This window comes from Ips typographus, linkage group LG1, assembly GCF_016097725.1.
Source record: "Ips typographus isolate SLU linkage group LG1, UJ_Ityp_2.0, whole genome shotgun sequence".
NCBI lineage: Eukaryota > Metazoa > Arthropoda > Insecta > Coleoptera > Curculionidae > Ips > Ips typographus.
In genome coordinates, this window is record NC_138422.1 from 13,695,798 (window position 1) to 13,708,906 (window position 13,109).

General features: G+C 33.6%; 1 protein-coding gene and 2 long non-coding RNA genes across 5 annotated transcripts in view; 1 reads left to right on the forward strand and 2 right to left on the reverse strand.

Moving 5' to 3' along the window:
• Positions 1-13,109, forward strand: part of for (cGMP-dependent protein kinase for) — a 113,902-nt gene that overhangs the window by 6,595 nt on the left and 94,198 nt on the right. Inside the window, exons 1-3 of one of the 3 annotated variants that reach the window (XM_081995808.1) lie at positions 4,383-4,527; positions 5,476-5,875; positions 10,423-10,686. In XM_081995808.1, the coding sequence (XP_081851934.1) occupies positions 5,655-5,875; positions 10,423-10,686 (485 nt within the window). In that variant the 5' untranslated portion in view covers positions 4,383-4,527; positions 5,476-5,654. Of the gene's footprint in view, positions 1-4,382; positions 4,528-4,612; positions 4,696-5,475; positions 5,876-10,422; positions 10,687-13,109 lie in introns of those variants that run through there. The other 2 variants (XM_081995809.1, XM_081995807.1) reach the window with 2 other exon arrangements.
• LOC145740376 (uncharacterized) lies at positions 3,531-4,553 on the reverse strand. Its single transcript, XR_014181403.1, has 2 exons — positions 4,466-4,553; positions 3,531-3,941 (listed from the first exon to the last, which is right to left on the reverse strand). It is a non-coding gene; the product is annotated as an uncharacterized LOC145740376 (long non-coding RNA).
• LOC145740378 (uncharacterized) lies at positions 9,740-10,381 on the reverse strand. Its single transcript, XR_014181405.1, has 3 exons — positions 10,279-10,381; positions 10,037-10,193; positions 9,740-9,973 (listed from the first exon to the last, which is right to left on the reverse strand). It is a non-coding gene; the product is annotated as an uncharacterized LOC145740378 (long non-coding RNA).

A 13,109-nucleotide genomic window follows, 5' to 3' on the forward strand; every position in this document is an offset into this window, starting at 1 on the left:
TACTAATTGTTGATAGCGATTGCTCAAAATTGATAGAAAGGAAATAATCAGTGTAAAATTTTAGCAACTAGGGATTTATTCAGTATATAACGGCTCTCATTGGTCGAACTAGAAAGGTTCATTGAATTTTATTGGCTGCTAGTACAATGAGGGAAATAATCGCAGAACATTTGCTTAATAGGTTTTCTTTTTATTTTCTGAACACCCTGTATATGTTGTAATTGTGTTGCGGTTAGAACCGGTTAGAACGAGGTGAAAGAACAGTTCATGACGAACATTTTGATCTTTTTAATGTCACTGAAACCTTGGATAACCGCAACGGCAGAACAGCAAAATTTCCAAAAATGCAATTAAAAAAAAAAAGTAGTCGAATATCTCGGAAAAGGCTAAATTTACGGAAATTTTGCGTGAGGCTAAAAATGTTCAGAATTAGTTTCTGTACCCAGTGGACTAGGCTCTTGACTAGATTCACACCCACGAACAGAGTAAACAGGGTCTCAATTGGCAGAGCGTTAGTTCCAAATTTAATTATTTTTTGTTTTGCTTTTTGGACACATATGTTTAATCGAGTTTCGGTCGAACATTTTGAGCTTTTTACAATCGCTGAAATCCCAAAAATGACGTAGATGCGGAATTTTAAAAATATTGATGCAATTTTCAAAACGAAAGTTAAAAATGAAATATCTCGGAAACGGTTAGAGTTTTTAAAATTTACCATAAAGCCCTAAATGTTCAAAATGCGTAATTCTCAAAATATAGGTGAAGTTCCTAAAAAAATAAAGAAGATATAAGACCATAAACGTTCAGAATGCTTTTTTACACACTCACAAATGTTTAAAGCAAAAAAATGTTTGTCTGGAACAAGTTTTTTCCAGTCGCTGAAATGCCAGCAATGGAGGACATATCGAATTTTCAATTTTGCTGCAATTTTCAAAGTTATTTATTATAATGAGCTTAAAATTCCATTATTTACTCTGAACCAACCATTAAAAAAGAATAAAAATGTTGTTCCTACTTACAAAACCGTTATTAAAACAAAAAATGGCGGTGGATATGTTATTTATTTTACTTTTTATGTTGTGGTTAAGTTTCAGAAACCTTTCCATTGTTCACACAAGTTGTGTTCCGTTATTTTTCGCTAAACCAAGTAGACTTAAATTTGGCAAAGTCCCATGATAACTGTTGGTCTAATTAGTGAAAAGAGGAACTTAGTAACAGTAACTGGACATTCTGTATAAGTTTTACATTTTTCAAATCCTAACAACAGTTTAGTACTAAACAGCTTAAAATATCACTCTGATAAGAGATAAATATTATATATTAAACTAAATTTAATTTATTTAATACTCATTGTTATTTTGAGAGTATTTTTAGATACTGTGGCAAAACCTAAAACAATTAAAACGCTAAATTATACATTTAACTATAGTAATCCAACCATTCTTTACTTTGCACAATTTGATACCAATTAGATCCGGCCTTTTGCAAACCCAAAATCATTTCTATTCAAGGCAATGATTGATGACCTGAAGGTAGAAACCGAGCAGGTTTAACTTGCTACATTGTGTATCTTCGCATAAAGATAGACAAAATACAGAGTGTTCAGATATAATGCAGAATCCCATTTAAGAATCAAGTATCAATTTGTGTATTTCAATTCATGCTGTATTAGTTATAACAGCAAAACCTGATGAAACTTGGATTAAGCACTTCTGTCAATTTTTCCCAACCACCTGTATATTTGCACAGAGACACTTTCTGTATAGGACCACCCTAAAAATGCAGTTTTGAACAATGTATAATTTTTTCGGAACACAGTCAAATATCATCACTTTGGGCCACCGTGTATAAGGTACAAGAAAGCCGGTAATACAGGATTGGCAAAATTATTCTGTTAAAACGAGGCGCGATTATCAACGCCGTCCATACCTAGCGGGGCAATAATAAAAACGGCACATCCCGCATTTAGCTGAGACGACTTTTCTAAAAATAAACTTCCAACACTGTCAGCAACACAATTCTTCAATCTGACCTTGCTGGCGCCTAAACAATGTTTAGAAACTAGTTAAGTTTTAACATTTTATCAACCGGGAACTGATAGGAATTAAGTACGTGCACAGAATCGGTTTTTAATGAGTTCTGGCCAGTACTACTGATGATAAGTACCTAAGAATTATTAAGTTGTTGGTTTCAAAACAAGTCGATAAATTGGAATTGCCTTATTTTGCTGCTAATGATCCTGATGTTTATAACTATTTGGTGTTAAATAAAAAAATGTGATTTTTTACAGACCTTTTGTGATTTACGTTTACAATACAATGGCCCAGATATGGGTTAACATCCAATATTTAGGTACTCTCCTGGATTATATTTATTGAGGCAGGAATGTTGAGGTGGTGTAGTCGTTTGCAATGTCAGACATTTCCAGGACAACTGATCTCTTCATTCACAAAAAAAATCTTAATTTAACTTAACTAAACTTAATTGAAAATTCGGTTGCATAAAGTCCACATGCCATTACCTCGGCCATTACACACAATTTAATTCTAAATTAGTTTAGCTTAATTCTGTAACGTTGTGCATAAATCCACCTTTAACCGGACATAAAAATATACTCAATTCATTCCTGTTTATCCATTTTAGTTGTAATATCCTCGCTCAGTCAGTACCTTTAATACCACTGTTGATCTTTAGTTGTGCGCTATAATATCCACAGTTTGGTGATCCCGTCGTGATCTGGAAGCAGTAAAATTGGCAAAAAAGGCAACTACCAGCAGCTCAAATATGAACACCCCTGTTTTCGGCATCAGCAACGTGAAAATCCCGCCTTTTTGGAAACACGAACCGGACCTTTGATTTCTCCAGATAGAGGCTGCGTTTGCAATAGCAAAGTTAACAAAAATGCCATTAATCTTCACACCAGTATTCTGCTATTCATAGCTGACATTCTTTGAAATCCACCTAGTGATAACAACTAAAGACCGTTAAAAGTAGGATATTAGCTTTCTTTGGGGAATTTAGCAAAGGTAAACTGAAATGTTTAGGAAATCTGGAGCCATCATATTATTTACAGCATTTAAAAAATCTGGATGGTACTATTTGCACAAATGATATACTTAAATGCTTATTCCCAGATGATAATCAGCCAGCTTCAGTGTTTAATACGTCTAATATTGCATCCTAGCTGCAAGCACAACTAGCTGCATTAATATCAAAAGTTGACCAGTTTTGTCAAGAAAACCCATTTTTAGGTGCTTTTACAAAGACATATCTCCTCACAGACAGCAAGGAGTAAGTAGTTGGACTAGTGTATGTTTTTATCACCATCAGTTTGGCACAAGAGCCTGAAGGTGTGAGAAAGCCGGTTCCTGGAAACCTCGCATCATGCCCAATTCAGCTTTGTCACTTTTTGTTGTTTGGGATTTACGTTTCAACCAACTTATAAAACATATACTTGTTATTATACAACATATTCTTTGTTATTTGTTGTTGATAGGGACATTTGTTGAGCGGGCTTAAAATAATACTAATTTTTTTCTGTTAATCCATTTTTATTGAGTTTGTAGGCTCCAAAGGTAGATTACGTAGAGACATCTATAAAATGTCTCAAAAAACTAAAATTGTACGTAAAACGGTTCCTGAAAATGTGTAATAGTACTACAGTTGCTTTGTGAAGAAGATAGTATTGCAGTTAGTATTAGTAGACATAATCCATTTTGCAATCTCAGGTCAGACGACGTAAATAGACATGTCTCAGTGACGTCAGAATGGGTCATCGTAATGACGTCATTATGTACGTAGTAAGCAATTTCAAACTGGTTTCCAACTGAAAATCGGAAATTGTTGGCTTTTATTGGTTGAATGCTCACGTGACATTGACATTTTAAAGGTAATGGCCAATAGCTGGACATATTCCTCTGAGTATTAGTTGGAGATTCGTTCTGCAAACAGACCTAATATGCAATTAAGGCGCAAAAAATAAATTGTATTAACAGAAAATGTTAATATTGCACATTCATTGATTCTGGACATTACTGAAACCTACAACGTTATCTATTACATATTTTTGATGTCATGATCATGACCAATGATGAGTTGTCACCTTCGCCCATTCAACTTTGCACAATTCTGGACTAATCTAGCAAAAAAGAATTTTAATTTAACAATGAAGATTCCTATGCTTGATCATCAAAAACACACACCCTGTATAACTGATTAGTATGAAAACATCATGTATCAAAGGCAATATTACACGTCACTTGTATCTAAAATTTTCATTCTCAAGTACGGACGCCCGATAATTAGCGGTTAGGTGATATTTTACTAAACAGTGTCAAACTGAAGTGCCAGTAATCTTGTAAGTACAATGCGAAATACGTTCCAGTAAACATTTTGATTGAAACAATCGATTTAGTTGTTATTGAATCTTACAAGTGAACAATTCTCCACAACTTCTACAGTTTACCTGATTTTATAAATTAAACAAATTGGTTTATAGTGTCATCTTGGAGGTTTAACCAGTTACAGGTAAACACCATCATTTTGGTTAGGGGGATTAATTAAGACTGCTAACTAAATCAAATAATAAATTTAAGTGATATTATTTTGGTAGTGTTGTGGCAGTCAGCCAGACAGATAGTAAGAAGTACGGTCACCGAAATAATATTAGTTGAGTTGACAAATCGGAAATCTCTAGTACGTTTACGCAATACAGGGTGTCTCAGTTTTAAGTGCCCAAACTTTAATGTCGGATAGTACGTCGAAAAATAACAACACTTTGCTATATAAACCTATATCCAATAGGGCGTCGTTACTGATATACAGGGTGTTAAAGTTTTTTAAAAAAATTGCTTATTTGAGAATTTCTCGAAAACCGTTGGAGATATTGTAATGAAATTTTTGTGTGAATATCTCCTGTTCAAAACGTCTTCAATGAAATAAAAAATTGAACTGTGACGCAACCAGTGTCGTACTTACCGACGTACGCCTAGGTACTTTGGATAAAAAAAATGTTACGCCACTGCCTTTTTGGAAATTAAAATTTGTTTTTGAGATGACTGTTTAATTTGGGAGACAAAAGTCCTCTTGTGTTTTTTCGGATTGACGCACCATTTCAGAGTAAAAAAAGGAAAGGTTATAATGGTATAAAAATTTATTATTATCACATAACTTAAATTAGGAAACAAATTAAATAAAACTTAACAAATTAAAAGTTATTTAGTGCCTTTTGGACAGAGATACTTTAGGGAAAGCTTACGTTAAGTTTTGACTGTGACAATTCTTATGGCTCTTTGTCTCAGTCAAAATACTTAACTCTTAACTAGTTCCCGTTAAAACGTTCGCGCAAATGGTAATTAATCTGTGACGAAGTTTACAATAGTTGTTCAAAATGGAAACCATCAGACTCAATGCATATTTGACACCCTAGTTTGCTTCATCAGTTTCTATGTATTCATAACCGTTTTTTTCTTGTAGGTTTCCTCCATATCCAGCCTGACGAAGTAAACAGTGCTCTATTAGCGGACTTTTTCGTTTTTTCGGTACTAAATCACCATTCAAGCTCACTGGCCTGGTGAAGACGCGTATAAACAAACGGATCTGGTGGAGTTCTTTCGGAAGGAGAATTTCGCTATCTTCGTGGTGAAAGAGCGTGAATGCGCGTGTGTTTCGGCACCCTCTGCTTCTCGTCGAGGCTCAACACGGCGTCCGACGAGGAAGCGGTTCACCAAGTGGTGATTTCGAACGGTGGTGACGACGATCCTCAATTGTATAGTGCCGGTCCGGACGTTCGTGGTGGTCGTGTTAACGGACTAAACATGGCGGAAGGGTATGGACCTGGTGCCACCTCAATGGGCGGCACCGAGGAGTTGTTAAGGTAACTTTTTAGTTTCTGATTTTCCGGAATAGTGACATATTGTCAAAAAGGTAATTTTTCCGGAAAACAAAATTTGCCTTACAAAATTTTTGGAATAGCAATAGGTTTTGCCCAGTGATGGGCGCCTAACTACATGATGGTAGAATACACCATTATCTTCTACACGGTGTAGAATACTAATTATTGTTGATTTTAAGCCACATCAGCTTTGAAATGAGAATGATGTGAACTAAATAACATTATTTTTGTCAAATTTGGGTGGTCAAACTTACAAGTATTCCCAAATATGTATACCAGTAATTCGACTATTCTCTTCTCATAAAGTAGTGAATAACAATAATAAATAGTTATACATTTGCGATGTTCTCCTAGTAAACAAATTTTTTGGAAATATGTCAGTTAATTGTGCGAAATCTGGAAAAAGTTTTCAAATTCAAATTGGCAATGATCAAATAGCCGATTACTATTAGATTATTTTTAACTAAAGTTAAAAACATTATTTTTACGAATTTCCAATTGTGGTTGCCATTTTCACGAAAACGTTGTACGCTGACTAGATGCGCCATTATTATAATAAATCTATGATCCTTTTTCAAAAAAGTGCAGAATCTTTTGATGCTCTATATGCTCAAAAACGATAACTTTGTATAACACAAAATGCATTTATATCACTTCATGATCTCATATTGATCAAAATGTCGGTAAACTTTTGGCCTAAACCAACAAACAACCAATCCAATAAGAACAATGTTCATGGTTTGGAAGATAATGTAGTTCACAACAATCACGATTCTGGATAACAGCAAAATATTTCTAGACAGATTCATTAATCAACCTCTGTCAATTATATTCAAAAAAACATTAAAAGCTAAATATACTCCTAGCAGCATAATTTCGTATTATTGAATTTTGAAAATATGCACATTCCAAATTACATTAAACAGGCTTTTGCGTTCCAAAATCTATTATTTTCTTACATCAGCTTCGAATCACTGATATGTTTACTTTCGAGAGTGAATTGCAAGTTAAAATTATATTAAACATTTAAAATCGAGTAGATACAACATCACATATTATGTTTGAAGCTCCATTGTTCAAATAAACTGCTAATAAGCTAAATAAACAAAATCGCGTTTCTTGGCTTTAGATTGTGGAATTTTTGTATTAGTATAGTTCCTCAAATTTAATAATTTTTTGTAGAAACATTGTTGATATCGAAACTGTTAATTTAAACAGTATTGATTTTTTATGTTGATATTTGTAATACAGAGTGTGTCCAAAAATCTGCTTATGATCACTACTTCAATGTTGTGAATTTTTGATTGATAATAATTGACTGAAATATTTTTTTCCACAATGTAAATAAGTAAAATATGTTTCTTTATACAGGGTGTCCCACGACGAAAGACCTCGATTGATATTGGAAAAAGTATAAATAGGAGAGTTTTGAAAATTTGGTAGGATACTGATGTGGGCATGCCCAATCCAACTAAAATATTTTCAAGATGGTTGCATTTCCGCTTATACCGGAAGTCGATCACAACTTTCTTATTTTAAATAGAACACCCTATATATTATTACCTATTTGGATTCCTCACAAAATTCTGACCAACTTTTGTATAGAGTGCCCTATGCCTATCTCTAGCCGTTTTCGAAATATTTGATGTTTTTCCAAAAAAGTGACAGTTGCAACACTCAACATATTTTTGTACTATGTTAAAACCGTAATTCATTTTGCAATGAAACTTTGGGTTATTGTAAATAAAGGATCGTTTTATTAAACTGAGGGTGCGTAACGACTCATTTGTATACAGGGTCGTCAAAAAAAAATCATAAACTTGCCACTAAAAAAAATGAAAAATCTCAAGTTTTTTAAATGGAAACCCCCATTTTTTATGACGGAATCATTTTGAGCATTAAAAATTACTATAAGTTTCAATTTACTTGCCTATACCTAAATCCAACCCATTTCGTTTTATTTGAGAATAAACATTTTTTTATTAGGCTGCATGCTCGGCTGCATGGTTGGAATTAGCTGGTACTCTAGTTGGCCATGCTTTTGACACACGGTGATATTGGAGACCTGCAGGGCATGTTAATAACACTAGTTTTGAGTGTTTAGTCAGCAAAAACTCACTAAAAACAACTCTCTTCGGAAAGTCAACCTCTTTTAAGTGTTGCACTAATTTAAATGAAAAAGGGTGAAATTTATGTTTCTTCAGGATCCTCTGAATTGAGCTTTTGGATATGCCTGATTCTACGGAAACTTGGATTTGCAACAAAATAGCCCAAAATTGCAATTTCTACATTTGTATTATTAAGGATTGGTTTTGTTTTAATAGCTTTTATCTTCACAGATCCCGTATTCTTAAAATTTTCAATTATTTGCTTGACAGCTTTTCGTGATGGCTTTGGTTTTTCTGGATAACGAGCGGCAAATACCTCACATGCTCTACTCACAACTTTATCACATTCTCCGTAAATAATAAACAGATTTAAGTAATCTTGGTTTGAATAACGTAACCGCGACGGCATATTTGCAGTTGTCAAAACACTCAAAACTAGTGTTATTAACATGCTCTGCAGGTCTCCAATATCACCGTGTGTCAAAAACATGACCAACTAGAACACCACATAATCCCAACCGTGCAGCCTAATAAAAAAATGTTTATTCTCAAATAAAACGAAATGGGTTGGATTTAGGTATAGGCAAGTAAATTGAAACTTATAGTAATTTTTAATGCTCAAAATGATTCCGTCATAAAAAATGGGGGTTTCCATTTAAAAAACTTGAGATTTTTCATTTTTTTTAGTGGCAAGTTTATGATTTTTTTTTGACGACCCTGTATACAAATGAGTCGTTACGCACCCTCAGTTTAATAAAACGATCCTTTATTTACAATAACCCAAAGTTTCATTGCAAAATGAAATACGGTTTTGACAGAGTACAAAAATATGTTGAGCGTTGCAACTGTCACTTTTTTGGAAAAACATCAAATATTTCGAAAACGGCTAGAGATAGGCATAGGACATTCTATACAAAAGTTGGTCAGAATTTTGTGAGGAATCCAAATATGTAATAATATATAGGGTGCTCTATTTAAAATAAGAAAGTTGTGATCGACTTCCGGTATAAGCGGAAGTGCAACCATCTTGAAAATATTTTAGTTGGATTGGGCATGCCCACATCAGTATCCTACCAAATTTTCAAAACTCTCCTATTTATACTTTTTCCAATATCAATCGAGGTCTTTCGTCGTGGGACACCCTGTATTGCGATTCAGACCAGAATGGTGAAAAAACAAATAAGTACTTACTTGAATAAAATTGGATGCAACAGAAAACATATGAATTGTTTAAGAAATAACCAGAAATAGATAAAAAAATCAAACAAAATGTATGCCTTTTTGAAAATGAAGCAACAAAAGTTTTGTCAAATTTAGACTTTTTGGAATAAAAGAATGTTAGACCTTAAAGCATTTAGAACGTAAAAAAAATCGAAATTGTTCTTTACGGCTTGAAGATTACTTAATTAGTTATTGTAGTAAAATGTCCTTTTAATATCACGATTTTAAATATTGCACTAGTGGCTTCTGTGATGTTTCCAAAGAAATTATTTTCAAATTAATGAACTAAAATAAGTGCAACTGATATCGTCGGTAACCTTAGAAACTGATAGTTTTATGAGTATATTTTATAAACATACGAATTTGCGACTTTTACATCAAACTTTCTTCTCGCACATTACCGTAATCTAATTCGCATTGGTTGGTTGGTAAATGAATAAAACATTTTCTGTATATCAAAATATTTTTCATTTTAGTTCTCACAAACAGATCTGAATCAATCATCAAATTATTCAAAACAAGTTTTTCAATCTTTGATCGTTGGTCATTTAATTAAATTATAATATTTTACCTATTAAACAAAAATACAAGTTTGGTGGTTAACAACTTCTTCTTCGACTTAGGATTGCTCCTGTTGGTCTGCCTCTCATTCTGTTTCTGTTGTTGTTATTGTCAGTAGGTTCCATCTTTTCTATGGTTGTTAACAACAATTGTAAGAAAATACTACTTGATATCACAAATTGCTAGGTACCTACATAAAAACAATACAAATAGTTACAAAATTTGTTTGTGACAAAGTAAAATTGTCTGTTACACTGATTAGTAAAATTTTGGGAGCAAATTCCTGATCCTCTGTGGATGTAACTTGTAATTAGTTTCATTAAACAATTAAAATGTCTAAAAGTGTGACAATAGAAAATTGCTTTGGTCCAATATCCACCCAAAATTGTTCCATTTGAACAGAAGTTAGCCTGAAAAATTAATGAAACTGTCTTAAACGTATTTGAATTAATTTTTTATTTTCACAACAATTAAGAAAGATTAACTGCCACATACGTGTTATCTTCAGTAACTTGGCAATCTTCATTTCACCATCATTATCATAATCAAGTAGCAATGGCATCTGGTCGTTTACGTTCCTTCAACTAACTGAAATAAAAGAAAAAAACGAATTCTAAGAAGAAATGTGTTCTCTTGTAGGTTGCTAGCTGATCGAGATGAAGAAATAAAAAGATTACAACAAGAGTTGGCGCTACGAAACCGGGAAATTTACGAGCTGCGTTCTCAATTGGACAAATTCCAATCGGTTATGGCGATCACCCATAGTCACCCAGCCAGCCCTAAAGGTTTGGGCGGTTTGAGGCCCAGAAAGCAAAGGGCTGGTATTTCGGCCGAGCCTCAAAGCGAACAGAGCATTCTAGAAATGTCCAGCACTACGTTCCCGACGATTTACAAGGACGAAAAGTAAGTGCCTTTACATCCTGTTTTTAATAGTTTCAGGTTGATATATGAAATAACATCTTAAAAACAAAAATATCACAATATAAAGGAAATTATGCCAACTAATGCTATTAATTTCTGGGTAGTTAAAATGTCAGGCTGGAATTTGATTTGACTACTGCCCAATGTAAACAGGATTAAAGCATTTATTGAGCCAAGTTTTAAGGTTATTCTAGTTGTGCTACTTTACGTAATATTTACCAAAAAAAAAACTGTTGTTATTTCAGATAACATTTACGAAAATAATTTAAATGTATAATGACATCACGGGCCTAGGTTAATCTAAACAGTTGAACCTATTTGGACATTTGAGCCTTGACGACAAATGTACTGCTTGCTGGCATTATTCCTAAACATGGCAACTGTTGCTTGTTCTGTATGTTTTATTTTCTTCTTGATGCACAATAAGTGGAAAATGCATTGCCTAACTGGGTCAATGTTGTTTTTTTTTTATGTAACTTATTTATATATGGTCGTGAAGGCATTATAAATCAATGGGACTTTTCCATATATTGATTATACAGATTATTGGGTTCGACAAAAGTACTAAAATCAGCAGTAAATAATAACATAACATTTTGTGTAGCTTGAGTTTTTTCACACTTGCAGTACAGTGGCGTGCTAATTGTCAAAAAAAAAGTAGTGTGTGGACTTACTTTGAGCTTTTTAAAAACTGTCTAAAAGTCCAAAAATATCCGAGTTATAACCTGTTTTACTAAAAGTATTCATGGAATAACATAAATACTACAACAAGAGAACAACAACACCCATTTTTGAATCGCCCGAAAGATGGTTAAAATTGGATCATTTTAAGCTTCTAAACCTGATAAATACGACCAAAAATTATCAAGTTATGGCGATTTGCCTGTCACTGGGACTATTTGGCAACTGTGCTTTTTTTCCTTAACACAGTTGGAAAGAGGGTGAAAAATAGAACTTTGAGTTTTAAAACTAAAAATAACCGAGTTATGGCTATTTGTCGTGTTATTCCTTAAGAACATATAAGGAATCGGCGTTTTAGGACGACCACCAAGAACTTTTGGCAACTGCGCTTTTTTTGCTCCTCACAGTTGGAACGAGGATGGAAAGAGGATCACTTTGAGTTTTTGAAGCCTCTTTGAAACTCAAAAAATAACCAAATTATAACCTATTTCTCTTGCTTTGCCAAAAGCATCTATGGGACTTACTTTGTGATAAGTATTGTGAATACATTTGGCAACAGTGCCTTTTCATTCGAAAATTTGGAAAAGAAAACTTTTTGGGCTTCTGAAACCCCTTGAAAGTCCAAAAATAACATGTCCTAAGAAATCTGTTTTTCGGGACCACCACCAAGAACGTTTGGCAACTGTGCTTTTTTGCTCATCACGATCGGAAAGACGGTAAAAAATGAACATTTTGAGCTATTAGAACATACAGAAAGTCCAAAAATAACTTATGTTCTGATTCTCCTGAGACATATTTGGCAACAATGTTTTGTCTCCTTGACAACGTTTGAAAGATGACTAAAAAAGGTACTTTTTGAGTTCTTGCAGCTTGCTGTCACCCCTCAAATAATCGAGTTAGGCACCACCATGCTACTGCCAGTACTTTTTACTTTTTAAATTTATTGAATAGGAAATTTAATAAGGATTCTAAAAATGCGCTTAAAACAGTCATTTTCTTACTCCAAATTATTCTCTAAAACCACTTGATGTCTGTCACTATTGTCAGAATCGTCAAAATTTTACTAGAATTTGCAAGAATTACATTTTAACACAGTTTTCGAAACGAGACGATTTTCTGAGATTTAACAGTTATTTTGACAATTGTCACTTCATAGTCTAGCTAAATGGTCTTCTGAAATCACGTGACAACTGTCAATAACGTCAAAATTGTCAAACCATGCTCAAAAGTTGCAAAAATCAGGGTTTAGAAACGTTTTCTTGTAGTATTTGATATAAAACGTGTTTTTGAGATTTATGACCGTTATATTGACAATTGTCACGTGACCGTCTAGCTAAATAGTGTTCTACGATCACGTGACAACTGTCACTAACTTCAAAACTGTCAAACTATGCTCTAAAGTTGCAAAAATCAGGGTTTAGAAACGTTTTCTTGTAGTATTTGATATAAAACGTGTTTTTGAGATTTATGACCGTTATTTTGACAATTGTCACGTGATCGTCCAGCTTAATAGTATCCTACAATCACGTGACAACTGTCACTAACGTCAAAACTGTCAAACTATGCTCTAAAGTTGGAAAAATCAGGGTTTATGGTATGGTAGATTGCACCGACGTAATTAAGGACACCCTAAGGTTCACCTAGGCTAAGTTGTGATTTAACTGTGACAGATTATGTGCAAAATGTCATAGTCAAATTAAAACCTAATCTAGGGTGCCCTTAAA